Raw genomic sequence first — 27953 nt, 5'->3', positions numbered from 1 at the left:
CCCCAGCAAATCTGGGAATTCTTTCACAAAATTCCATCCATCCCTGTTCTCTGCCATTCCCTGTATCCTGTCCCTCCATCCCTTGTCCCTCTCCAGCTCTGGCAGCTCCCTGGAGTTTTCTCCTCTTTTACCCCCAACTTTTCTCCCTCTGAAAGTTTTAACACTATTAAAAAAAATCTTCATTTTATCAACACCAGGTTACACAGAATCAAGTCTGCCAACTCTCCAAAATGAGAAGGTTTAAACCAACATTTTTTTTGTTTACTTAGACAGCAAAGCTCAGAGCCAAGATCCAAAGTGAGGGGTGAAAAACCCCACAGCTGGGGAAAATATCACCAAGATCCCCATGGTTTAGGGGCAAAGTTTTCTTACATCTGAACTTCTGTGGGATGGCAGAATCCATCAGAAAGGCTGGGACTGAAAGCTTCACTGCAGGCCTTGTGACTCCACAGTTAATTACCACTAACACATTAAGTCAACCACTTGAGCTCAGCACACAAAGCTCTCTTTCATTCCAGGCACAAGAATGTGACTGGAGGAGAGGGTTTTGTACCAAAAATAATGTATTTTCTGTATCAGCACCAGCGTGGTGGCAGCTGGAGAAGGGCAGGGATTGTCCCTGGGACTGGAGCTGTGTCCAGTTCTGAGGGGAATCCAGGGAAGGGAACAGAGCTGGGGAAGGGGCTGGAGAATTCCTGAGGGAGCTGGGAAGGGGCTGGAGAATTCCTGAGGGAGCTGGGAAGGGAATGGAGAATTCCTGAGGGAGCTGGGAAGGGGCTGGAGAATTCCTGAGGGAGCTGGGAAGGGGCTCAGCCTGGAGAAAAGGAGGCTCAGGAGGGACCTTGTGGCTCTGCACAAGTCCCTGCCAGGAGGGGACAGCCCCAGGTCGGGCTCTGCTCCAGGAACAGGGACAGGAGCAGAGGGAACGGCCTCAGGCTGGGCCAGGGGAGCTCAGGGGGGACAGCAGCAGGAATTTCCCCATGGAAAGGGGGCTCAGGGATTGGAAGTGCCCAGGGGGGTTTGGATCCCATCCCTGGAGGTGACACCCAGTGACAAGGTGGGGATCAGGCTCAGGTTGGATTTGGTGACCTTGGAGTTCTTTTCCAATTTAAATTATCCTGTAAATTCTGGGAGAGGCATTTCCTGACCCCCCAAGGGCAGCAGAGCCCTTACCCTTGTTGTTATAGACATCTAAATAATTTGGTGCAGAGAAGATTGTGATTAACGAGGGAAAGCCCGTGGTCTGGCTCTTCCTGTACATTCGATACCTGCAAAACAGAGCACGAGTTAAACCTGGCTCAGCACAGCCTAAAGCCAGCCCAGCCCAGCCTAAACCCAGCCCAAACCCCGCCCAGCCCCCGGGCTGCAGCACTCACCCAGCATCCTGGGCTTCGTGAGCTCGGATTACGGATAACAAACTATTGTTCTGCAAAAATTCACACACTGCAGGGTAACTGCCAAACAAAAAAGGGAGGAGAAGTCAGCAGGGAGCAAAGGGAGCACAGAGCTCGGCTGGTCCTGCTTTCAGGGAGCAACCATTTGCAGAAAACATCCTGTCCAGAACCCCAAAAGATGTTTTAGCATTGAAAAATTAACTGCAAAGGGTGCTGAGTCAGCACAAAGATTATTTCCTAGAGATCCAGGTGCTGAAAACCACTCACAGTGCCAGTCCAAAGCAGCATCCCTGCTGTTTGAGACCCCAATTCTATACAGTAATTTATCCAATTTATCACAGGAGAGGGAAAAAACCAAACAAAAATTTGTTCATTAGAGCCAAGTGAGGAGAATTTTATGTACACACAGTGGTCTGAAGAGTGTGAGGGGGCAGAAATTCCCCCTGAAGCAGCTCTCACCTGTAGAAATAGGAGCAGCCCCGGACAGTGTTGTGGGCAAAGTGCTCCAGGGTTTTCTCGTTGCCGTAATCCTCCGAGGGATCCGACCACAGCAGGTCACACATGGGACCAAAGGCTGGAGGCTCCTTAAACCTGTCTAACTGGAGAGGGACACAACATCAGGAGGAGCTGGGCAGGAGCCCAGCCCCAAATCCACCCAGGAGTGAACCCCACTGAGGCCTGGACAGAGACTGGACAGAGCAAAAAGGATAAAATTTGTATTTATTGAAAGGATTCACCTTGGGTAGGGTAAGAGCCTGCATGGGGTCACACCCAAATCAAATCTAAGATGGATCCTGAGTTTTACAATTTTAAAAGTTTTGGTTCATTTACATATTGGGATTAATTATCCAACCACTGTGAAGTCTGAGCCCCCTGCATTGCCCTTTTCCTTTTGCCATTATTTCTGCTTTTTGGGTACCAGTTATTCTCAATTCTCCAGGGAATGTTTTGTTTTGATTATTTTGTCCACCTCCCCTGTGAAAGAACTTACTAACACCTTACTAACACCTTTCTAACACCTCACAGGAAGTTTTAGAGTTACACAGCAAGTAGCAGAGATTCTGAAAAACATAAAAGCAAAAACCCCAGGCATCACTGCCCTTGTGTGAGTGAAGGTTTGGGATGGAAGGATTTGATAAAGGAAAGGTCCTGGATTAGGATTTGCCACACACCAACCCCACAGAGATGTCCCCAAACCACAAAATTCCAAAAACCAAGGGGTTTTAAATTTTTTTCACCTGTCCTGACACATTTTGACCTCACCTGAGGATCGCACCTTGTGCAAGCAGAACTTTCTGGGAAGGGACTGACCCAGGGAAATGGGGTGAAAGGAGAACTTCATGGAGCTGACTTACTTTCCTAATGTCATCTAGACATGTGATTTCTGGAGACAGGCCCCCGTGGACACACAGGAACTGCTGGTTGAGGAGGGCAGCGAGAGGAAGACAGTCGAAGGTGTCCATGCACGCGTCGTACACTCGCTCCGAGTACTTGATTCGACCTGCAGGGGGGATTCAGGCAGGCTCTGATGGGACAAAGGGCTGAGCAATCAATTCAGGGAGCTCAGTTTTTCTAAAGGAGGGACAGCTCCAAGTCAAAATGGCCCAAAAATCAAGTTTGGCATCAGGGTGTTCGTGGAAATGTTGGCGTGGAAGCAAACTCTGCGCCAGCGCGTTGGTGAAAATTCTGGTTTGGAATTAAATTCTGCACTTGGGGATTTGTTAAATTCTGGTTTGGAATTAAACTCTGCACTGTGGGTTTGTGAAAATTCTGGTCTGGAATCAAATTCTGCACCTGTGTGTTTGTCAAAATTCTGGTTTGGAATTAAGCTCTGCCCCTGTGTGTTGGTGAAAATTCTGGTTTGGAATCAAACCTTGCACCTGTGTGTTTGTGAAAATTCTGGTTTGGAATCAAATTCTGCACCTGTGGATTTGTGAAAATTCTGGTTTGGAATCAAACCTTGCATCCATGTATTTGTGAAAATTCTGATATAGAATCAAATTCTGCACTGTGGGTTTGTGAAAATTCTGGTTTGGAATTAAACCTTGTACCTGTGGATTTGTGAAAATTCTGGTTTGGAATCAAACTCTGCACCTGTGGACAGGTGTCAGCTTGGATTCTGACTCTGGCAGGGCTTGGGGTTGTTCTTTGTAATTCTGTATTTCTATTTTAATTTCCCTAGTAAAGAACTGTTATTCCTATTCCCATATCTTTGCCTGAGAGCCCCTTGATTTCAAAACTATAATAATTTGGAGGGAGGGGGTTTCCATTCTCCATTTCAGAGAGGCTCCTGCCTTTCTCAGCACACACCTGTCCTCCAAAGCAGGACAAGCACCCAGAGCTGATGGGATAAAATTGGATTTGTGCCTTGCCCAGAATTATCTATTGATGCAAGAATTCCCTGAAGGAGCTTTGCACTGAGTTCTCTTTTATTGTCACCCATCATTCCCTGACCTTTCCTCATCACTGCTTTAAGAATATTCAAACTCTGGGCACAAAGCCATCTTTTAACTGAAAAAAATAAATTAAAAATAAAATGAAGATGTGAAAGGTAAATGATCCTCCCCAGTGCAAATCCCTCCCCCTTCCCAAGTGCAGGCACTGATCCCAGCTGCACAATCTGGATTTTTTTGGCACTGATTGGATGTTGCTGGGACTGCAAGTCAGGGAGGGGAGAATGTTCCTGTTCCTTCCATCCACACTCAGTGTTTGAAACCAAAATTTCCACATTTGGTGCTCAGCAGAACTTCAAGATTTGGGTTTTGGGGTGTTTTTTACAGCAGAGGAAAACAAGACAACAAAGTTTTTACAGCTCTGATGCCACAAAAATCGAAACCCACTCCTTCTCACACCACCTTTAAAAAAAAATTATATTTTAAAATGTATTATTGAAATCCATTCAAATCCTTGTCCCACTGCTGATACTTACATTCCTGCTTGAAGGTGAAATATTCTGTGAGGTGCCTGCACTCGTGGTTCCCTCGCAGGAGGAACAAGGTTTTGGGATGGTTTATCTTTAAACTCCATAAATACAGCACGCACTGCAAGAGAGGGGGATGTCACAAAATCCTTTCCCAGGGCACTCAGCAGCCTGAGAGGTTCTGGGAAGACACCCAAAGTGGAACCCAGCTCCATAATGGGCAGTGGATCCTCTCCTGGAAAAGCCACTGGGATTTCTCTATATTAGGGCTGGCTTGGAGGAGTGACAAACGAGGCTGGAGCCAACAGAAAGCAGCTCAGGGCTGGCTGAGGGCAGGCACAAACCAAAGGAAAATAAAGAAAAACCAAAGCAGAACCAGCTGTTTGCTCCAGATGTTGCACTGGGATGGAGAAGAGCAGGCACACCTGGAAAATTCAACTTCACCCTCCCCACTGATTTTCCCCCTGCCTGGTTTTTCTGCTTACACTACAGTCATGTGAAGTTCAAGCTCAAAACAGGAAAAGCTGAGCCCAAAAAAACAAGCTTAGCTTAGCAAAGCTTTGAAAAGGGTTTTCCACATCCCCCCTGTGTGCAGCAACACCTGCAAAGCTGAGCCTTTGGTGAGGCACACACCAAAGCCAGGCTTAAACTGGGGTTTAGCAGAAATATTTAGTGTTGGTTTCCCCCAAAAAAAGCCAGGGAGCTGTGTCAGGCTGGCAGCACAATCCCCTCCTTGCTGAGCAGGGCTGCAAGGACAATCCCTAAGGACAAGCAAGCCCCAGGATCTGGGTTAAATCTCCAACAGGAGCTTACCCTGGGGGCTGAAGGGTTTCAGGGCACAGCTGGGGAATGGGAACCAGCACCAAATCTGTGTCAAACCCTCCAGCATTCCCCATCTGGGGCACAGATCCCTGGAACCAGCTGGAAAAAACCCCAGAACCCAAAGGAACAAAGTCCCAGCTGGTTCCCAGCTCAGCTCTGCTGGTGTTTAACACAACCTGCAAGGTAAGCTCTGCATGAATCATCCCAGCTGATCCCAAAAACCCTGAGGAGCTGTAAAGCTCTGCCTGGGTGTCACCTGGAATTCAACCTGTAAAGCTCTGCCTGGGTGTCACTCAGAATTCAATCTGTAAAGCTCTGCCTGTGCCTCACTCAGAATTCAACCTGTAAAGCACTGCCTGGGTCTCACAGAATTCAACCTGTAAAGCTCTGCCTGGGTGTCACCTGGAATTCAACCTGTAAAGCTCTGCCTGGGTGTCACTCAGAATTCAACCTGTAAAGTTCTGCCTGGGTGTCACTCAGAATTCAACCTGTAAAGCTCTGCCTGTGCCTCACTCAGAATTCAACCTGTAAAGCTCTGCCTGGGTCTCACAGAATTCAACCTGTAAAGCTCTGCCTGTGCCTCACTCAGAATTCAACCTGTAAAGCTCTGCCTGGGTGTCACTCAGAATTCAACCTGCAAAGCTCTGCCTGGGTGTCACTCAGAATTCAACCTGCAAAGCTCTGCCTGGGTGTCACTCAGAATTCAACCTGCAAAGCTCTGCCTGTGCCTCACTTGGAATTCAACCCCACATTAACAACTTGATTAATTGGGAATTCCAAAAGAGAACAGGGCCAAGGCCGGTAGCAGAATCGTGTTTTATTGCATCTGTTACCAGGAGGAATGCTCCCAATAAAATCATCTAGAATTATTCTGGGATTTAAAGCTTTAACCTCCCTGTGTTTGCAAGTGAAATGTCACTTTTCTGGGCTGGTAGGAGAGCTTGGGAGTTGCTATAAATGAACCAAATGACTTGGAGGAAGAAGCAGCCCTGGCATCAAAGGCAGCAGAGCTACAGCACCAGCAGGGGAGGGGTTGTGATGGATGCAAGGCTGGCAGCTTGCAGAAAAAAAAAAAAAAGAATTTAAAACACATTTGAAGTGAAATGGGGTTGAATTTGGCACTGCAATTCTCCCTGGACATGCCAAGGATGTGGGGACTGCCAGGTGCCAGGACTGAAGGACACTGAAGAGCCCTCGAGGGCTCCAGAGGGGCTGGAATGAGAAATGAAGAATGAGGGAATTTCTACACTCGCATGCTTCAGATATTTCCTGGTGTTTTGCATAGATCCCTCTTCCCAAAAAATTGATTTGTAATAGCCAAGCAGCAAATCCAGGCAGCCACAGCTTTTTGGGTTTTAATAATGTTAAATAATCTCCTTCTCTCCTCATCCTGCCTCTCAGAAGTCAAGGATTGGGGAAGGGAAAGCTCAGCAGGACACAGGGAGGGAATTCCAAGAGGAATTGGGATTTGGAACCCCAAAAATTCAGTGCCAAACCTGTCCCCAGCACAGCCTCTCTCACCAGCCCCAAATCCTGGAATTTTAAGGAAGTTTTACACACAGAGGCAAAACTCCCAAATCCACCTTCACTCCCACCTCACAGGGCTGCCTGGATTTCTTTAATATTAGTTTGGATTTCTTTAATATTATTCTGGATAAAAGTGCATTAAATCAAGCTTAACATAGAATTCCATAATTAGACAGCAATCACCTGTTCCTGTCATAATTGGATTGGAAAAAGTGGTGTATCCACTATCACACCCCTTTTTCCTGAAAAATTTCCTTTTTCCATGGATTCTGTTCCTGCTCATAACAATTGTTTTACTTTCCAATTTAATAAAATAATTTTATTCCTTTTTTTCCAGCTTTGCTGGTTCTCCCCTGCCACCAGCACAGATCTTGAGCCATGGTGGGATTTGGGATTCAAAGCTTCATGAAAGGAGAATTTTTTTTTTCAATAGAGGAGTTGATCCTGATTTCTGTGCTGCCCTGGAGCTGGGATCTGTGACCAAACCCCTCCCAGAGTCCCCTCCCAGCTGCATTCCAGCTTTTTCCCCTCCTCTCTCAATTATTCAAACAAAAAAACCCAACAAAACCACCGACCAATCCACTCTCATTATATTGGGAATTCATGTTTTTAAATGAGAATTTCCCTCTCCCAGCAGCATTCCAGCTTTTTTCCCCTCCCCTCTCAATTCTTCAAAAAAAAAAATCGACCAATCCACTCTCATTATATTGGGAATTCATGTTTTTAAATGAGAATTTCCCTAAACCAGAGGCCCAGCAAGAATTTGTTGAATGATTTGTTGACACCCAGCTGAGCTGATGGACTGGGAGGATTCAGGGGAGGTTGAAAAGTTTTGTCTGAGTCACAAATTCCTCCTTTTACCTGCACAACCAAACAACTGCATTTTACTGATTCTGAGCTGCATTTTACTGATTCTGAGCTGGATTTTATTGATTCTGAGCTGCATTTAACTGATTCTGAGCTGCATTTTACTGATTCTGAGTTGGATTTTACTGATTCTGAGCTGGCTTTCAGCTGAGGTCCAGAGGGGGAAAGACACACAAGTTTCATTTTTACGCCCCACTCTCCAGTAGAGTTCTGCTTTCCCAATTTCTCCTTCCCAATTTTGCTTTTCCAGTTTTTCCTTCCCATTCTTTCCTTCCCAATTTTTCCTTCCCATTCTTTCCTTCCCAATTTTTCCTTCCCATTTTTTCCTTCCCAATTTTCCTTCCCATTTTTTCCTTCCCAATTTTTCTTCCCATTTTTTCCTTCCCAATTTTGCTTCCAATTTTTTCCTTCTCAATTTTTCCTTCCCATTTTTTCCTTCTCAGTTTTTCCTTCCCAATTCTTCCTTCCCATTTTTTCCTTCCCAATTTTGCCTTCCCAATTTTCCTTCCCAATTTTTCCTTCCAAATTTTGCCTTCCCATTTTTTCCTTCCCACTTTTTCCTTCCCAGTTTTTCCTTCCCATTTTTTCCTTCCCATTTTTTCCTTCCCATTTTTTCCTTCTCAATTTTTCCTTCCCATTTTTTCCTCCCCAATTTTCCTTCCCATTTTTTCCTTCCCATTTTTTCCTTCCCAGTTTTGCCTTCCCAATTTTGCTTCCAATTTTTTCCTTCCCAATTTTTCCTTCCCAATCTTCCTTCCCAATTTTGCCTTCCCAATTTTGCTTCCAATTTTTCCTTCCCAATTTTTCTTCCCAATTTTTCCTTCCCAATTTTGCCTTCCCATTTTTTACTTCCCAGTTTTTCCTTCCCAATTTTCCTTCCCAATTTTCCTTCCCAATTCTTCCTTCCCATTTTTTCCTTCCCATTTTTTCCTTCCCATTTTTTCCTTCCCACTTTTTCCTTCCCAATTTTGCCTTCCCAATTTTCCTTCCCATTTTTTCCTTCCCAATTTTCCTTCCCATTTTTTCCTTCCCAATTTTCCTTCCCATTTTTTCCTTCCCAATTTTTCCTTCCCAATTTTCCTTCCCATTTTTTCCTTCCCATTTTTTCCTTCCCAATTTTCCTTCCCAATTTTCCTTCCCAATTTCTCCTTCCCAATTTTCCTTCCCAATTTTCCTTCCCAATTTTTCTTCCCAATTTTTCCTTCCCAATTTTCCTTCCCATTTTTTCCTTCTCAGTTTTTCCTTCCCAATTTTTCCTTCCCATTTTTTCCTTCCCATTTTTTCCTTCCCAGTTTTTCCTTCCCAATTTTGCTTTCCCAATTTTTCTGCCCAATTTTTCCTTCCCAATTCTTCCTTCGCCATTTTTGCTTTCCCATTTTTTCCTTCCCAATTTTTCCTTCTCAATTTTCCTTCCCAATTTTCCTTCCCAATTTTCCCTTCCCAGTTTTGCCCTTTTTTTTTCTGGATGGACAAGAAATAAATTTCTCAGCCCCCCATCCCCACCCTGCCTCACCTCTATACTGAAGTAGCCTCTGTCCACGTAGTCCCCCAGGAAGAGGTAGCGAGTGTTGTTGGGTGATCCTCCCACCTCAAACAGCTTCATCAGGTCAAAGAACTGCCCGTGGATGTCACCACACACTGAGAGCAGGGAGAGAACAAAAAAATAATTAAAATTTAAAAAAAGGGGAGAATTAACAGCAAGGTGATGACAGCAGTGAGGGGAAATTGTCATTGTGAGAGGGAAAAAATCTCAATTGTGAGAGTGAAAAATCTGAATTGTGAGTGAAAAATCTGAATTGTGAGTGAAAAATCTGAATTGTGAGAGTGAAAAATCTGAATTGTGAGAGTGAAAAATCTGAATTGTGAGTGAAAAATCTGAATTGTGAGTGAAAAATCTGAATTGTGAGAGTGAAAAAATCTCAATTGTGAGAGTGAAAAATCTCAATTGTGAGAGTGAAAAATCTCAATTGTGAGAGTGAAAAATCTCAATTGTGAGAGTTAAAGAATCTCAGTTGTGAGAGTGAAAAATCTCAATTGTGAGAGAGAAAAAATCTCAATTGTGAGAGTTAAAACAAATATCTCCTCAATTCTGAGAGTTAAAAAATCTACTCAATTCTCAGAGTTAAAAAAATCTCAATTGTGAGAGTGAAAAAATCTCAATTATGAGAGTTAAATAATCTCAATTGTGAGAGATAAAAAATCTCAATTTTGAGAGTGACTTTTCTTGCCATTTCTCATGCGATTTTTAGGGGATTTTTGCATTTCTTGGTGTGAATACTCAGGGATTTTTCTGGTTTTTTAGGCTGAATTTTTTCTGATTTTTTCCCCAATAATCACTGGAATTTTGTCTGGTTTTGGATGTTTTTTACTTCAGTTTTTGGGGCCTTTTTCGTGCAATGTTTGGGGTTTTTGGACCATTTAAAGTCGGATTTCCTTCAGTATTTTGCCCTCCCATTTTCTGTTTTTTCCTGATTTTTTCACTGTTATTTTGCTCAGTTTTGGGGGTTTTTTAAGTTCAGTTTTTTTGATTTTTGGGGCCTTTTTTGTGCAATGTTTGGGGTTTTTGGGGCATTTTAAGTCGGATTTCCTTTGGCATTTTGCCCACCCATTTTACTGTTTGTTTTTTGTTTTTTTTTTTAGCAGAAATCCCTGGAATCTCACTGGATTTTGGGGCCATTTTTGGTTTTTAATGTAGATTTTAGTACTTTTCTTGCCATTTCTCCTGTGAGTTTTACATTTCTTGGTGAGAATACATGGTGATTTTTCTGACTTTTTAGGCTCAATTTTTTCTGTTTTTTCCTGATTTTTTCACTGTTATTTTGACCAGTTTTGGGGTTTCACTTCACATTTTTGGGGTCTTTTTCGTGCAATGTTTGAGGTTTTTGGGGCACTCTAAATCAGATTTTCTTCAGCATTTTGCCCTCCCATTTTCCTATTTTTTCCTCAGAAATCCCTGAAATTTCACAGGATTTTGGGGCCTTTTTTTTTTTTTAGTGCAAATTTTAGGACTTTTCTTTGCCATTTCTCATGTGATTTTTACATTTCTTGGTGAGAATACATGGTGATTTTTTTTGTGTGTTTTTAGGCTCTTTTTTTCTGGTTTTTTTCTGATTTTTTCACTGTTACTTTGCCTTGTTTTGGGGTTTTTTTTACACTTCAGATTTTTGGATTTTTGGGGCCTTTTTCGTGCCATGTTTGTAGTTTTTGGGGTATTTTAAGTTGGATTTCCTTTGGCATTTTTCCCACCCATTTTCCTGGAATCTCACTGGAATCTCACTGGATTTTGGGGCCATTTTTTTTTTAGTGCAAATTTTTAGACTTTTCCTGCCATTTCTCATGTGATTTTTAGGGGATTTTTGCATTTCTGGGTTTTTAGGCTGAATTTTTTCTGATTTTTTCCCCAATAATCACTGGAATTTTGAAAGGTTTGGGGGCTTTTTTTACTTCAGATTTCTGGATTTTTGGTGCCATTTCTCGTGTGATTTTTAGGGGATTTTTTATTCCTTGGTGTGAATATATGGGGATTTTTCTGGGTGTTTAGGCTGAATTTTTTCTGATTTTTTTGCTGGAAACTTTGCCTGGTTTTGGGGTTTTACTTCAGATTTTTTGGGGCCTTTTTCATGCCATGTTTGGGGTTTTTGGAGCATTTTAAGTCGAATTTCCTTCAGCATTTTTCCCTCCCATTTTCTATTTTTTCCCTAGAAATCCCTGAAATTTCACAGGATTTTGAGGCCTTTTTTTTTTTTTAGTGCAAATTTTAGGACTTTTCCTGCCATTTCTCATGTGATTTTTACATTTCTTGGTGAGAATACATGGTGATTTTTTTTGTGTGTTTGTAGGCTCCTTTTTTCTGTTTTTTTTCTGATTTTTTCACTGTTACTTTGCCTTGTTTTGGGTTTTTTTTTACACTTCAGATTTTTTGATTTTTGGGGCCTTTTTCGTGCCATGTTTGTAGTTTTTGGGGCATTTTAAGTTGGATTTCCTTTGGCATTTTTCCCACCCATTTTCCTGGAATCTCACTGGAATCTCACTGGATTTTGGGGCCATTTTTTTTTTTTAGTGCAAATTTTTAGACTTTTCCTGCCATTTCTCATGTGATTTTTAGGGGATTTTTGCATTTCTGGGTTTTTAGGCTGAATTTTTTCTGATTTTTTTTCTGATTTTTTTCCCAATAATCACTGGAATTTTGAGAGGTTTGGGGGCTTTTTTTACTTCAGATTTCTGGATTTTTGGTGCCATTTCTCATGTGATTTTTAGGGGATTTTTTTATTCCTTGGTGTGAATATATGGGGATTTTTCTGACTTTTTAGGCTGAATTTTTTCTGTTTTTTCCTGATTTTTTCACTATTACTTTGCCCAATTTTGGGGTTTTTTTAACTTCAAATTCTTGGATTTTTGGGGCCTTTTTTGTGCCATATTTGCAGTTTTTGGGGCATTTAAAGTTGGATTTCCTTTGGCATTTTTCCCACCCATTTTCCTGGAATCTCACTGGATTTTGGGGGCACTTTTGGTTTTTAGTGTCAATTTTAGGACTTTCCCTGCCATTTCTCATGTGATTTTTGGGAGATTTTTGCATTTCTTGGTGTGAATACTCAGGGATTTTTCTGGCTTTTTAGGCTGAATTTTTTCTGTTTTTTTTTTCTGATTTTTCTCTCAACAATCACTGGAATTTTGACTGGTTTTGGGTGGTTTTTACTTCAGATTTTTGGGGTCTTTTCGTGTGATGTTTGCAGTTTTTGGAGCATTTTAAGTTGGATTTCCTTCGGCATTTTGCCCACTCATTTTCCTGTTTGTGTGGAATTTTTTTTAGTAGAAATCCCTGGACTCTCACTGGATTTTGAGGCCTTTTTTTTCAGAGTCAATTTTAGGACTTTTCCTGCCATTTCTTGTGTAATTTTTAGGGGATTTTTGCATTTCTTGGTGAGACTATATGATCATTTTTCTGGGTTTTAGGCTCATTTTTTTCTGAATTTTTTCTGTTTTTTTCCTGATTTTTTCACTGTTACTTTGCCCACTTTTGGGGATTTTTTTTAACTTCAGATTTTTTGATTTTTAGGACATTTTTTGTGCCACATTTGGGGTTTGTTTGCTGCCCCTGACCTGTGATTGGAGCCTCCACCTCGATCATGGTTTTCTCGTGCCTGAGGATGGCGGCGCCGTCGTTGATGATTTTCAGCGCCGCGTCCTCCTCCAGCCTCCCCTCCTTCACCAGGTGGCTCTTGAGGACATCCAGCCTGGGTTTCCCATCCTCAAAAACCTCCTTCAGAGTCAGCCTCTGCGTGGGAGGGAATGGCACAGCTGCAAAAGCAAGGCAAGGAGTCAGCAAGGATGGGATGGGATGGGGTTTGTGCTGAAATGATGCTCTGAGATATCTGAGTTTGGTTAAAATCTCACTTGGTGCAGACTAAATCCTGTCCCAGAGCTGCCTCCCAACCCCAAACCAGAGTAGATTCCATGGAAATAGCACAGGACCAGGAAAAGCAGGAGGCAGAGAGCCAGGTAGGAGATCAACATGTGTAATTTTTATTTCATTTATTTTATTTATCAGGAAATCACACACCCCCAAAAACCAGAATTTGCTCCTTTGTTCCCCAATATCTCAAAAAGTTTCACCCCCTAAAAAGCAGAATTTGCTCTTCCCCAATGCTTCAAAAAGCTTCAAACCCAAAAAGGAGAATTTGCTCCTTTTTTTCCCCAATACCTCAAAAAGCTTCAAACCCAAAACCAGAATTTGCTCTTCCTCAATGCCTCAAACAGTTTCAAACCCAAAAAGCAGAATTTGTTTCTCTTCACCCCAAGATCTCAAAAAGCTTCAAACCCAAAAGCAGAATTTGCTCCTTTCACCCCAAATATCTCAAAAAGTTTCACCCCCTAAAAAGCAGAATTTGCTCTTCCCCAACACCTGAAAAAATTCAAACCCAAAAGCAGAATTTGCTCTTCCCCAATGCCTCAAAAAGCTTCAAACCCAAAGCAGAATTTGCTCCTTTCTTCCCCAATATCTCAAAAAGTTTCACCCCCTAAAAAGCAGAATTTGCTCTTTCCCAATGCTTCAAAAAGCTTCAAACCCAAAAAGGAGAATTTGCTCTTCCCTAATGCCTCAAAAAGCTTCAAACCCAAAAGCAGAATTTGCTTCTCTTTTCCCCAAGGTTTCAAAAAGCTTCACCCCAAGCTTAGATATTGGGAAATCTTGATGGAATCCAATGTGTGCTGGGATGGGATTTGGGATGGAATTGAAGGAAAGGATGGGGTTTGGTTTGGGATGTGCTGGAATGGGGTTTGGGATGGGGTTTGGGATGGGGTTTGGTTTGGGATGTGCTGGGGTTTGGTTTGGGATGGGGTTTAGTTTGGTTTGGGATGGGGTTTGGGATGGTGTTTGGTTTGGTTTGGTTTGGTTTAGGATGTCCTGGGATGGGGTTTGGGATGTGTCGGGGTTTGTTTTGGGATGTGCTGGAATGGGGTTGGGTTTGGTTTGGTTTGGTTTGGTTTGGTTTGGTTTGGGATGTGCTGGAATGGGGTTTGGTTTGGGATGTGCTTTGGGATGTGCTGGGGTTTGATTTGGTTTGGGATGTGCTGGGGTTTGGCTTGGGATGGGGTTTAGATTGGTTTGGGATGGGGTTTGGGATGGTGTTTGGTTTGGTTTGGTTTAGGATGTCCTGGGATGGGGTTTGGGATGTGTTGGGGTTTGTTTTGGGATGTGCTGAAATAGGATTTGGTTTGGTTTGGTTTGGTTTGGTTTGGTTTGGGATGTGCTGGGGTTTGGTTTGGGATGTGCTGGAATGGGGTTTGGTTTGGTTTGGGATGTGGCTGGGATGGGATTTGGTTTGGGATGGGGTTTAGTTTGTTTTGGGATACACTGGGATGGGGGTTGGTTTGGTTTGTTTTGTTTTGCTTTGGGGTGCTCCACCCAGAGCTCCAAGAAAATCCTCCTATCCCACAGCAGCACCCTCCCAGCCTCAGGGACAAGGCACAAACCTCCCCAAAAAAGTGCAGAGAGCTCTGCTGCCCATTGGGATCCACAACATCTCACCCTGGCCAGGCATCCCCAAAATCCCCCAAAATCTGGGGGTGAAGAATTCCTGAGGGAGCTGGGAAGGGGCTGGAGAATTCCTGAGGGAGCTGGGAAGGGGCTGGAGAATTCCTGAGGGAGCTGGGAAGGGGCTGGAGAATTCCTGAGGGAGCTGGGAAGGGGCTCAGCCTGGAGAAAAGGAGGCTCAGGAGGGACCTTGTGGCTCTGCACAAGTCCCTGCCAGGAGGGGACAGCCCCAGGTCGGGCTCTGCTCCAGGAACAGGGACAGGGGAGCTCAGGGTGGGCACAGCAGGAATTCCTTCCTGGAAATGGTTGTTAAATATAGGAAGGGATTGCCCAGTGAGGTCTGGAACACCTGGAGGTGACACTCAGAGCTCTAGGCTGGGGACAAGGTGGGGACTGGGCACAGCTTGGAGCTCTTTTCCAACCTGAAAGCCAAAATATATTGAATTTTCCAGGCTAGAACTGGGCAAATAACACAGTGAGAAGAGCTGTGCCACTGCTCCCTTTAAAATGCAAATGCAGCAGCGATTTACCCTGAAAACCCCCAGAGGAAACACAGAGGGGGCACAAGAGATTCTCTAGAGAGTTAAACCAGGCCTAAACCAACATGAGTTGGGTTTTAAGGATTAAACCAGGCCTAAACCACCACGAGCTGGGTTTTACTGATCCACAGCTGCCAGTTAAAGAGTTAAACCAGGCCTAAACCAACACAAACTGGATTTTATTGCATCCACAGCTGCCAGTTCAAGAGTTTGTTCCTGGAATGCCCAGGTAGTGCAGACACATCCCAAATAATTCCTGAAAATGAATAAAGCACTCCCAGCATTCCAAGAAATTAAACCCTGTGACCCAGGCAGTGCAGACACATCCCAAATAATTCCTGAAAATTATGAATAAAACACTCCAAGAATTAAACCCTGTGACCTTTGTTCCTGGAATGCCCAAGCAGTGCAGACACATCCCAAATAATTCCCGAAAATTAAGAATAAAACACTCCCAGCATTCCAAGAAATTAAACCCTGTGACCCAGGCAGTGCAGAAACATCCTAAATAATTCCTGAAAATTATTAAAATATCCCAACACTCCAAGAATAAAACTCTGTGACCCAGGCAATGCAGACACATCCCAAATAAATCCTGAAAATTATGGAAAAAACACTCAGAAGCTCCAGAGATTCCCAAAGAGGGGAAATTTAAAAAAAAATAAAATTTCAGAGTTGTGCTTGTCAGCCCAGGAAGTGCTACAGGAAAACCAGGAGATTTGGGGTTATTTGAAAATGTCCCAGTTTTATCCAGAACTCCTCCTGGTTTGGAGAGCTGGCTCTGATCCTCACCTGGATTTCATTTTTTTGTAGGACAAGCAGAATTATCTGCTCACAATAACCCTAAAAATACCTGCACTGCAGGAGCTGAGGGAATGATTTCTACTCAGGGCTGGGATGAAAAAAAAATCTGCAAAAATCTGAAAAATCTGTCCCCAACCCCCTCCAGCCATTCCAGATGTGACACCCAAAATTTGGGAGCAGGAGCCAGGTGAATTTAAGGCTAAAAAAAAAAAAAAACAGGTGTGGATGGAAATTCAAACACAGAAAATCACACATTGCTAAGGAAATATCACAGAATTTCTGAATTATTTGGGAGGGAAAACCTTTAAAATATTGCTGAAAAACCACTTGGAGGGATGGAAAATCACACACTCCCAAGGAAATATCACAGAATTCCTGAATTGTTTGGGTGGGAAAATTTTAAGATATTCTCATTTCACCAGGTTGCTGAAATACCACTTGGAGGGATGGAAAAATCACAGAATTCCTGAATTATTTGGGTAGGAAAACTTTCAATTCTCATTCCACCAGATTGCTGAAAAAACACTTGGAGGGATGGGGCAGGCACAGAATTTTTTTTGGAAAAACCATCCCAGTGCCTCAGCATCATCTGACAGGGAAGAAATAAAACACTGAAAGAATAAAAATAAAAATAAATTTAAAAAATAATAATAAAAATAAAAATAAAAAATAAAATAAAAATAAAAATAAAAATATTGTTGTAATTTCCATTTTCTCCTAAATTTTCTCCTAAAATTTCCTCTTTTTTCTTTGCTCCTGGCTCCCTAAAATCTTGCAGATGATGGGATTTGGGAGTGAACAGTGAGGCCAGCACAAACCCAAGGTGATTTTGCCCAGGAGGATTCCCCAGCTGAGTTTTTGCCAAGTCCAGGGCTGGTCCCACAGGGTGGAGCTGGAACTCTGCAGCCAGGATTAAAGCCAGGAGTGTTGATTAGAACAGGGCTGATTTAAACCACAGCAGCTCACAAAGATTTTCCTGAGTGTGCTCAGACCCCTGAAATTATAAAATCCAAGATTCATCAAAAATTTGTGGATTCAAAGATTTTCAGTGGGCACTGAGCATCCTCAAGTCCTGAAGTGATAAAATTGAAGATTCCACCAAAAATTTGTGGATTCAAAGATTTTCAGTGGGCACTGAGTGTGCTCAGCCCCTGAAATGATAAAATCCAAGGTGCATCAAAAACTCTTTGTGGATTCAGATTCTCAGTGGGGACTGAGTATCCTCAGCCCCCTGAAATGATAAAATTCAAAGTCTATCAAAGATTTGTGGATTCAAAATTCTCAGTGGGCATTGAGCATTCTCAGCCCTCCTGAAATTATAAAATCCAAGGTTCCATCAAAAATTTGTGGATTCAGATTCTCAGTGGGCACTGAGTGTCCCCAGCCCTTGAAGTGATAAAATTCAAAGTCCATCAAAAACTTGTGGATTAAAAGATTCTCAGTGGGCACTGAACATCCTCAACCCCCCTGAAATGATAAAATTCAAGGTCCACCAAAAACTTGTTTATTCAAAAATTCTCAGTGAGGACTGAGTGTCCTCAGCCCCTGAAGTGATAAAATTCAAGGTTCCATCAAAAATCTGTGGGTTCAAAGATTCTCAGTGGGCATTGAGTGTCCCCAACTCCTCTGAAATGATAAAATCCAAGATCCATCGAAAATTTGTGGATTCAGATTCTCAGTGAGCACTGAGCACCCTCACAGCCCCTGAAATGATAAAATTCAAGATTCTATCAAAAACTTGTGGATTCAAAGATTCTCAGTGGGCCCTGAGTGTCCCCAGACCCCTGAAATGATAAAATTTGAGGTCCCATGGAGTTTCAGCTCAGCTTTGGCTCCTGATCCGGATTTTCCTGGGGCTGTCATGGAGCTGATGAGCCCAGAGCTGAGTCCTGTGCCAGGGGTGTGAGCTCAGGGCATCACCCAGGAGAGCCCAAAAAGCTGAAATTCCATTCTGGAAAAGCTCTCCCTTTGGGATTCTCCAGTTTGACAAACTTTACAGAGGTTAAAAATCGATTTATTTCCAGAAATGCAGCACTGAATAAAGCTGGGGTGGCCCTGACATCGGTGGGGTTCGAGGAGGAGGAGGAAAAGGAGAAGGAAGAAAAGGAGGAGGAAAAAGGGGGAGGAAAAAGGGGGAGGAAAAAGGGGGAGGAAAAAGGGGGAGGAAAAAGGGGGAGGAAAAAGGGGGAGGAAAAAGGGGGAGGAAAAAGGGGGAGGAAAAAGGGGGAGGAAAAAGGGGGAGGAAAAAGGGGGAGGAAAAAGGGGGAGGAAAAAGGGGGAGGAAAAAGGGGGAGGAAAAAGGGGGAGGAAAAAGGGGGAGGAAAAAGGGGGAGGAAAAAGGGGGAGGAAAAAGGGGGAGGAGGAAAAAGGAGGAGGAGGAAAAAGGAGGAGGAGGAAAAAGGAGGAGGAGGAAAAAGGAGGAGGAAAAAGGAGGAGGAAAAAGGAGGAGGAAAAAGGAGGAGGAAAAAGGAGGAGGAAAAAGGAGGAGGAGGAAAAAGGAGGAGGAGGAAAAAGGAGGAGGAGGAAAAAGGAGGAGGAGGAAAAAGGAGGAGGAGGAAAAAGGAGGAGGAGGAAAAAGGAGGAGGAGGAAAAAGGAGGAGGAGGAAAAAGGAGGAGGAGGAAAAAGGAGGAGGAGGAAAAAGGAGGAGGAGGAAAAAGGAGGAAAAAAAGGAGAAAAAAAAGGAGAAAAAAAAGGAGGAAAAAAAGGAGGAAAAAAAAAAGGAGGAAAAAAAAGGAGGAAAAAAAAAGGAGGAAAAAAAAGGAGGAAAAAAAAGGAGGAAAAAAAAGGAGGAAAAAAAAGAGGAAAAAAAAAAGGAGGAACAGAGGGAGGAAAAGGAGGGAGGGAAAAGGAAGGGAAGAAAAAGGAAGGGAAGAAAAAGGAAGGGAAGAAAAAGGAAGGGAAGAAAAATGAAAGGAAGGAAAAGGAGAGGAAGAAAAAGGAGAGGAAGAAAAAGGAAAGGAAGAAAAAGGAAAGGAAGAAAAAGGAAGGGAATAAAAAGGAAGGGAAAAAAAAGGAAGGGAATAAGAAGAAAAAAAAGAGGAAAAAAGGAGGAAAAAAGGAAAGGAAAAAGGAAAAGGAAGAAGTTCAGAGCAAGCAGCTGCAGGCACTTTCAAACACAAGCTCCCCAGAGGAGGCAGGAGGGGATCCCTGGATGGCAGCAGGGAAATTCAGCCCCTGTTTGCCAAGGTTCCAGCACAGCCACTCAGATCATTACTGCAGCACAGCAGGGAAAGGCAAATCCCAGCCATGGCAGCCCAGGGGCTGCTGGATCCCATTTCAATCCTGCTCTGAGTCCTTCCAGGATCTCACTCTGGGGGGAAAGGGCTGATCCACGTGGGAATCCTGGGATCAACAACCCCCTGGAATGTTCTGGGGCAGCCAGAGTTGGGATGTGGCCAGGAAAAGGTGGAGGAAAAGGAGGAGGAAGAGGAGGAGAAAAAAAAGGAGGAAGAAAAGGAGGAGGAAAAAGGAGGAGGAAAAAAAGGAGGGAAAAAAAGGTGGGACAAAATTGATGGAAAAAAAGGATGGAAAACATGGAGGGAAAAAAAGGAGGAAAAAAAAGGAGGAAAAAATAGGAGGAAAAAAAAGGAGGAAAAAAAAGGAGGAAAAAAAAGGAGGAAAAAAAAGGAGGAAAAAAAAGGAGGAAAAAAAAGGAGGAAAAAAAAGGCCGAACAAAAAGTAGGAAACAAAAGCAGGCAAAAAAATGATGAAAAAAAAGGACGAAAAAAAAGTATGCAAACAAAAGGAGGAAAAAAAAGGAGGAAAAAAAAGGAGGAAAAAAAAGGAGGAAAAAAAAGGAGGAAAAAAAAGGAGGAAAAAAAAGGAGGAAAAAAAAGGAGGAGGAAGAAGAGAAGGGGGGAAAAGGAGGAGGAAAAAGGAGGAGGAGGAAGAGGGGGAGGGGAAAAAAAGGAGGAATAGGAGGAGGAACAGAAGGAGGAAAAGGAGGAAAGGGAGGGAAAAGTAGGGAGGGAAAAGGGAGGGAAAAGGAAAAGGAAAAGGAAAAGGAAAAGGAAAAGGAAAAGGAAAAGGAAAAGGAAAAGGAAAAGGAAAAGGAAAAGGAAAAGGAAAAGGAAAAGGAAAAGGAAGAGGAAGAGGAAGAGGAAGAGGAAGAGGAAGAGGAAGAGGAAGAGGAAGGGTTGTGCCAGAAAAGACAAGAGGATGGGCAGGGAATACCTGGCAGAGCAGGCAGGCTGGGCAGGATCCCAGCCCAATTTAGATCTGCAGGAGTTATCTTTAGCTGAGCAGCAGCTCTGCCCCCAGTGAGACCCCAGGATTTACCTAAATAGCTCCTTCAGCACAGCCCAGAGCTGGGTTATTTTAAGCCAGCACCCTGCCCTACTTCCTGAGGAGCAGCTTTGCCTTGAGTGCAGCCCCAGAGGCACCTCTGACACCTCTCATTAAATAAAAAATACCTTTTTATACCTCTCATTAAATAAAAAACACCTTTTTGGTACCTCTCATTAAATAAAAACACCCTCTGACACCTCTCATTAAATAAAAAAAAACTTTTTGGTACCTGTCATTAAATAAAAAACACCTTTTGGTACCCCTCTGTCCACTCTGACACCTCTCATTAAATAAAAAAAACCTTTTTGCACTCTCATGAAATAAAAAACACCCTTTGGTACCTCTTATTAAATAAAACCACCATTTTGTACCTGCCATTAAATAAAAAACACCCTTTGGTACCTCTTATTGAATAAAAACCACCTTTTGGTACCCATCATTAAATAAAAAACACCTTTTGGTATCACTCTCTCCACTCTGACATGTCTCATTAAATAAAAACACCTTTTTGGTACCTCCCATTAAATAAAAACCACCTTTTGACACCTGTCATTAAATAAAAAACACCCTTTGGTACCTCTTATTAAATAACAAACACCTTTTGGGCACCTTTGTCCCCTCTGACACCTCTCATTAAATAAAAAAACCCTTTTTGGTACCTGTCATTAAATAAAAAACACCCTTTTTGCACTCCCATGAAATAAAAAACACCTTTTGGTACCTGTCATTAAATAACAAACACCCTTTGGGCACCTCTCATTAAATAAAAACACCTTTTTGGTACCTGCCATTAAATAAAAAACACTCTTTTGGTACCTCTCTCCACTCTTGACATGTCTTATTAAAAAAAAACACCTTTTGGTACCTCTCATTAAATAAAAACACGGTTTGGGTACCTCTTATTAAATATTCCCCCAAAATACAACATCCTAAAGGAATTCCATGGCCCAGGATCTGGAAGTTTGAGCCCAAAATGCAGATTTATCCCAAAATTTTTGATTTTGGATTCGTTTTTGGGATGAAAATCCACAAGATCCAACAAAATCAGCCCCACAGCACATCCCACTTATGGATAACAAAGCATCTCTCCTGCTTATACCTAACAATAATAACAATATTGCAATTACTTAAAGTTTTGTTGGTTTTTTTTTTCTGGAAATCCCTGGGATATCTCCTGTTAATGGGTATATTTTATAAACCAGCTGGGGCAGTGTTCTTTATCTCCATGGGATATCTCCTGTTCATGGCCATGGTTTATAAACCAGCTGGGGCAGTGTTCTTTATCTCATGGGATATCTCCTGTTCATGGCCATGGTTTATAAACCAGCTGGGGCAGTGTTCTTTATCTCCATGGGATATCTCCTGTTCATGGCCATGGTTTATAAACCAGCTGGGGCAGTGTTCTTTATTTCCAAAGGAGATATCTCCTATTAATGGGGAATATTTTATAAACCAGCTGGGGCAGTGTTCTTTATCTTCCCACAGCCCATCCTCCCTCCAGGAGATCTCTCCTGTTCATGGCCACTGAGTCCCAGGGCATGGCTGATAAAATTCCATCATCCCATGGGGAGATGCTCCAGCCAGGGGAGGAGCCAAGCATTTCCTACCCTGATCAAATCTGAGATTTGGAACATCAGAGCAGCCTTTCCCACTGGATCCCAGAGGAAAACCAGACCCTTCCACATCATCCCTGGAGCTCCAGAGGGAAACTGCACCTTGTCCAGGAGCACTGCTGAGCCACATCTGTCACTGCAGGAGGATGCAGCCACCATGGGATGGGACTGCTGCCAACACCCTGCCTGACTGACGGCTGTCAGCTTGGATTCTGACTCTGGCAGGGCTTGGGGTTGTTCCTTGGAATTCTGTATTTCTATTTTAATTTCCCTAGTATAGAACTGTTATTCCTATTCCCATAGCTTTGCCTGAGAGCCCCTTGATTTCAAAATGATAATAATTTGGAGGGAGGGGGTTTCCATTCTCCATTTCTGCCTTTCTCAGCACACACCTGTCCTCCAAACTAAAACAGCAACTTTTCATTCTCTGTCCATATAAACCACACCTCATTATAAGCCGCACTTCGGGTTCAGACCAAAATTAAAATCAAAATTGTGCTGCTTATAATGGTGAAATTCCTGTAATTCCATGGCACCCCTGCCTCAAGGACTGCCTCACCCCACTCCTCCTGCAGCTCTGCCCAGCCAAGTTGCTGCATTATGACACAATTTGCTTTTTAGGGATCCCCCTCCACGTCTTGACCCTGGAGGCATTCACACTTTTCCCTTGGCATCCCAATGTCCCAGCACACACACGGACCTTGGCCTTTATTCCATTTTTAGCTCCTTTTCCCCCCCTTAGGTATTCCCTAATTCCTGCAAAACATCAACACCAAACAAGCCAAACCAACCAGCGAGTTTAAACCCCCCACAATCTCCTTTATATTTAATTAAAAAATAAATTTTGATTTTCATATCGGCGCTCGCTCCTTGATGAAAAATCCCCAACATCTCCCAACCTGGAGAAAATCCAAGTTCAGAGTTGTAATGATATTAAAAAAATAATAATAAAACAAGGTGGGAAGGAAGCTGAATATTTTTTAATTTTTTAAACTTCCAAAAAAGCATCCTCAGGCAGCGAGATGAACTGGAACAGCCTCTGAACTCTCTGAGGAGGCAGAGATTGATCTGAGGCTGGGTTTGGGTTCCCCAGGGCCTTGTGGAATAAAATCCTGTGGGATTCACATCCAGCAGCTCTGGAGGAACAGGGAGAGGAGGGAGAATTTGGCTGGGATTGCAGCTGGGCTGAGGGGGAAAGTGCTGGAGGGGTCACTGGAGCTCCTCAAGTTCCCAAAAAAATCCTGGGCTGGGGGGGAAATGGGGCAGGGAGAGCAGGGAGGTGTGGATTGTGGAATGGGCTGGGGGGAAAGGGGGTGTGCAATCATCTCATTGCACCCCAAATTATCTCATTGTACCCCAAATCATCTCACTGTACCTCAAATCATCTTATTGTACCCTAAATCATCTCATTGTACCCCATATGATCTTATTGTACCCCAAATTATCTCATTGCACCCCATATCATCTTATTGCACCCCAAAATCATCTCACTGTACCCCAAATTATCTCATTGCACCCCAAACTGCCTCACTGCACCCCCAACTCATCTCACTGTACCCTAAATAATCTCATTGCACCCTAAATTTGTCACTGCACCCTAAATTATCTCATAATACCCCAAATCATCTCACTGAACACCAAATCATCTTATTGTACCCTAAATCATCTCATTGTACCCCAAATCATCTCATTGCACCCCAAATTATCTCACTGTACCCCAAAATCATCTCATTGTACCCTAAATCATCTCATTGTATCCCAACTCATCTCACTGCACCCCAAATCATCTTACTGCACCCCAAATCACATCACTGCACCCCAAATAATCTCATTCCACCCCAAATCACCTCATTGCACCCTAAATTATGTCACTGCACCCTAAATTATCTCATGGTACCCCCAATAATCTCACTGCACCCCAAACTGCCTCACTGCACCCCAAATCACCCCATTCCACCCCCAAATCATCTCACTGCACCCCAAATCACATCACTGCACCCCCTGCCATGGCAGGGACACCTCCCACTGCCCCAGGTTGATCCAGGGATCACTGCCAGGGATCCAGGGACAGCCCCAGCAAATCTGGGAATCCCATCCCAGCCAGGAATTCCTCCCCAAAATCCCATCCAAGCAGCACATGGAGCCCTGGAATGATTTGGGTTGGAGGGGATCCCAAAGTTCATTTGGTCCCACTGTCCCAGGTTATCCCAACCTGGAATTCTTGGACATTCCAGGGATCCAGGGGCAGCCCCAGCAAATCTGGGAATTCCATCCCATCCCTCCCCACCCTCATTCCTTCCCCATCTCCCACCTCTCCCTGCTCTCTGGTAGTGGAAATCCCTTCTCTCTCTGCCCTGTCCCTCCATCCAAATTCCTTTCCCTGCTCAAACACATCCAGGAGGTTCCCACACAAAGCTGAAATTTCAGGCACATCAGGGGATTTAAAATTTCATCCACACTCTTTAAATGTGATCAATTTGGGAAAAAAAAACCAAACAAACCACCCTGGACATGGAGAAAGGTGCCTGGAAATCCTCAAGGAAGGACAGCAAAGCACAAATTGGGAAATTTCTGTTTCCAGCAGCCAGCCCACAGCTCCTGGGATTCAGAAAAGCAGGGATTCCACCTCAGGAATCCCAGCCTGCACCAGGAATTTGGGATGGCTCTGACTCCCAAAATGAGGGCACAGCATCCTGGCTGCTCAGCAGCTTTCCCAACGTTTTTGTCTGTGATACACAAAATAAACTCAGGGGTGGAGAAAAATTCCAGTGGTTTTTTTGTGTCTAAATAGCAATATCCAGAGTTTTTAAAGGATTTGTCATGGATGGAACTGGACACAGCTCTGCTTCCCTTCCAGCAGGAAGAATGGAGCAGGCAGAGAAAATTCAAGGTAAAAATGAACATTAAATTCAAGCAGAAAAGCTCTGCAGGTTTGTTTTAAACACCCTGAGCTAATGCAGACAATCCTAAACCCTCAGATTTCCAGCAGAACCTTCAAAGTGCTCTTTGGAGACAAAAATTTGGATATTAACAGTGTCCATCATCATCAAGCATCAGTTTGCTGCTAAAACTAAGCTACAAAGTGCAATTCTTGCCTCCAAATTTGAGATATTAATAATTAGGAACTCCTGAAAAATCCCAGAACGTGAGACCTAAAAAGAAGCAGTTCCTGACCTAGCCCAAAAGCCAAGATTTTAATAAAAATAATTTCTTGAAGCACCCAAAAATTGGAGATTTAAAAAAAAACGATTTGTGGCCTGCTTCAAAATTCAAGATTTTAATAAAAATAAATTCTTGACACACCCCAAAATTTGCAATTTAATAATGAAGCTCCCCCAGCACAAGTTTCAGCCCAAAACTGCATTTCCTCTGCCTAAATGTAATTACAGCCAAGGCCTTCTGCAGGGCCCTGGAGATGTAAATATATAGGTTAAACATAGTTAAAATCCCACATCCTACTTAACTGCAGGCATTTTCCACGGCACAAAATGAGCTTTTATCTTCAGCTTTTAATTATTAATAACCACGAACAATGCCACCACCTTTAAACAATAACCCTGACCTGAGGAGGAGATGTTTCAACCCAAATTTCCACAGAGCACCTGGGAGGGAATAAAGCAATTTTTGGGGAATTTCACGTGGATTTTTGGGGTGATTTTGGAGGAGTTTCCACCCTACCTGGTTAAGGATTAATGACAGCGATTTGCAGGATTTTTTTTTGGGATTCCAGGGATCTGGAAGCTCCAGGAAAATTGAGAGAGCCGACTCAGCTGAATCATAATGGCTGCATTGACATTACCTTTCCTGAACAAGGCCAACCTAAACACAGGCAGCTGCCTGGGATTTAGCAGGAGATTTACAGACAGGGAGACCTACAAATCACCACAGCACAAACACGGCCCTGGGAACACCCTGGATCCCCCCCCAAAAAAAATCCCTGAGCGCTCTGGGATTATTCCTACAAAAAAATAAATAAAAATAAAAAATAAAAAGAAAAAGAAACCCTCCCACCGTGGAGCTTCCCGGATCCCCTTTCCCTGGGTTTGAGGTTATTAACATCAAACATGTGATCGGCCACATGACAGGCTAAAGGCTAAAAAGGAAAAAAAAAAAAATAATGGAGAGGGGAGAAAAAAAAAAAAAAAAAAAGGCTCGGACACATGTAGAGGGGAAGGGATGGTGGGTACAGCTCCGTGAGGGTGGATCACAACCATTCCTGGGGAATCTGCTTTTCCAGCGGCCTGGAATGATGGAAGCCATGGCGGGAGGAGCTTTAATAACGGGGTGATTGTGTAACTTGGAGCCTCCCGGCCAAAGTTGAGGCACCCAGAGGATGCTCCCGGTGCGTGGGGATGAGGATGGCAGCGGATCAATGAGGGCAGCGAAATGTGCATCCCCCCAAACCTCCTCCTCCTCCTCCTCTTCTCGCCATCCAGGAGTTTCTCTGCTAACGTATTTCTCTCCTCATTAACTGCTTCGGTGTCTTCTGCTCTTTCCAAAATAGTACCTACTATAACGGGGCCGCACAGGGGGCCAGCTGGCAGCGGCTGGACATGGAGCAGGATTTGGGGGAGGAAAAAACACCGGGATGAGGGGCAGGGAGGGGTCTCACCGCCCCTTCCCCAAAAATCCTCATGGGGGTTCTACCCAAAGCACCTCAGGCTGGGGGTGAGGATTTTGGGGGGGTGATTGTGATGGCAGGATGGGGATCCCCAACAGGGATGTCCCCTTGTTGTCACCCTTGTTGTCACTCTCACAGAATGGAGGGAGGGGACACCCTAAAAACACCCCCAAAAAACAGAGATGCCCCCCAAACTCAAGGCTCCTCTGCAGAGAATTCTGACAGAACTGGGGGTGTCCCCACAGGGGGGGTGTCCCACAGGGGGGGTGTCCCCACAGGGGGGGTGTCCCACTGGGCACCCCCAAATCTCCAGCAGATCCAGGCCTCCCCTCTCCTCTCTCTTTTTTGGGGATCACCCCCCCAAATTATGCTCTCCCCTCTATTTTCCAGACTGGGGGTGCACCCCTCAATCTCCCCTCACTCAGGGGATGAACACCCCCAAAAGCAGAGTCCTCCTCAAAGGGGGGGTCACCCACAAACACCCCCTCCCCACCATTCCTACCCCCTTTAATGGGGGTGCCCTGCCAGAACAAACCCCCCAAAATCTCGCTGTCCTCGCCTTTTCTAGGGGTTCCCCCAATCTGGGGACCCCCCCCCAAATCAGAGTCCCCTTCCAGAGCAGGATCCCCCCACCCAAACCAGGTATCGCCCCCCATTTCTGGGGGTATCCCCAGCTGGGGTGGGGGGGACACCTCTAATCTGGGGACCCCCCCCCTAAACCAGGCCTACCCCCCAAAATTCTGGGGAAAATCCCCCTAAACCAGGCTCCCCCTCCTCCCACACCACGCTCCCTCCCTCTCCTTTATTCCAGCTCCTCCAACCTGGGGGAAACCCCCCCAAAAAATAAGTCTGCCCCCCTTTATTCTTCACGCTCCCCCAATTTGGGGACACCCCCTTTCACCACGCTGCCCCCTCCTCTCTCAGGGCTCCCCCATAAAATCAAACCACGCTTCCCCCCCTTTTCTCCGGCCTCCCCCAAACCAGAAGCCCCTCCACAAACCGAGCACATTCCCCTCTTCTCTCTCAGCGCTCCCCCATTTCGGCGACCACCCCCCAAGCCTCGCTCGCCCCCCGTTTCTCCCCCCTCACCCCCCGCGCCCCCCGCGCAGGCAGGGGGCGCCCTCGCCGCCCCCTCACCCTTGACGATGCGCTCGGTGGTCGGCAGCTTGTTGTGGCCGCGCCCGGACATGGTGGCGGTGGCGGTGGCGGCACCGCCGCTCCCACCCCCGCCGTGCCCCTCACGCGGAGCGGGGGCCGCGCGGGTGCTCCCGGCGGACCCGCTGGGCTGCCCCGGCGGCGGCTCCGCGGCGCTGCGCTCCCCCCCGTGCCGCCCCCGCCGCCGCCGCCGCCGCCGCCACACCGCCCTCCGCCCTCTGCCCCCCGCGCCTGCGCCACGCCCGCCCCGCCCCGCCCGCCATCTTGGAGGGGAAGGGGGCGTTGCTAAGCAACGGGGGGGCAACATGGCGGCGGGTGTGAGGGGGCAGTGAGGGGATGGCGCTGAGGGAGGAGAGTGGTGGGAGCGCAC

General features: G+C 44.6%; 1 protein-coding gene across 2 annotated transcripts in view; it reads right to left on the bottom strand.

Moving 5' to 3' along the window:
- The window catches only part of PPP3CC (protein phosphatase 3 catalytic subunit gamma), a 39043-nt gene extending 11414 nt beyond the window's left edge, over positions 1-27629 (bottom strand). For both annotated transcript variants that reach the window (XM_033081474.1, XM_033081475.1), the window contains exons 1-8: positions 27566-27629; positions 12631-12828; positions 9044-9168; positions 4324-4435; positions 2750-2895; positions 1854-1993; positions 1377-1454; positions 1174-1268 (exon numbers count right to left, since the gene is read on the bottom strand). In XM_033081474.1, the coding sequence (XP_032937365.1) occupies positions 1174-1268; positions 1377-1454; positions 1854-1993; positions 2750-2895; positions 4324-4435; positions 9044-9168; positions 12631-12828; positions 27566-27617 (946 nt within the window). In that variant the 5' untranslated portion in view covers positions 27618-27629. The remainder of the gene's footprint in view (positions 1-1173; positions 1269-1376; positions 1455-1853; positions 1994-2749; positions 2896-4323; positions 4436-9043; positions 9169-12630; positions 12829-27565) is intronic.
- Positions 27630-27953: the final 324 nt, after the last annotated feature.

Source organism: Catharus ustulatus, chromosome 27 (assembly GCF_009819885.2).
Source record: "Catharus ustulatus isolate bCatUst1 chromosome 27, bCatUst1.pri.v2, whole genome shotgun sequence".
Classification (NCBI taxonomy): Eukaryota; Metazoa; Chordata; class Aves; order Passeriformes; family Turdidae; genus Catharus; species Catharus ustulatus.
This window is presented reverse-complemented; position numbering and strand designations above follow the sequence as displayed.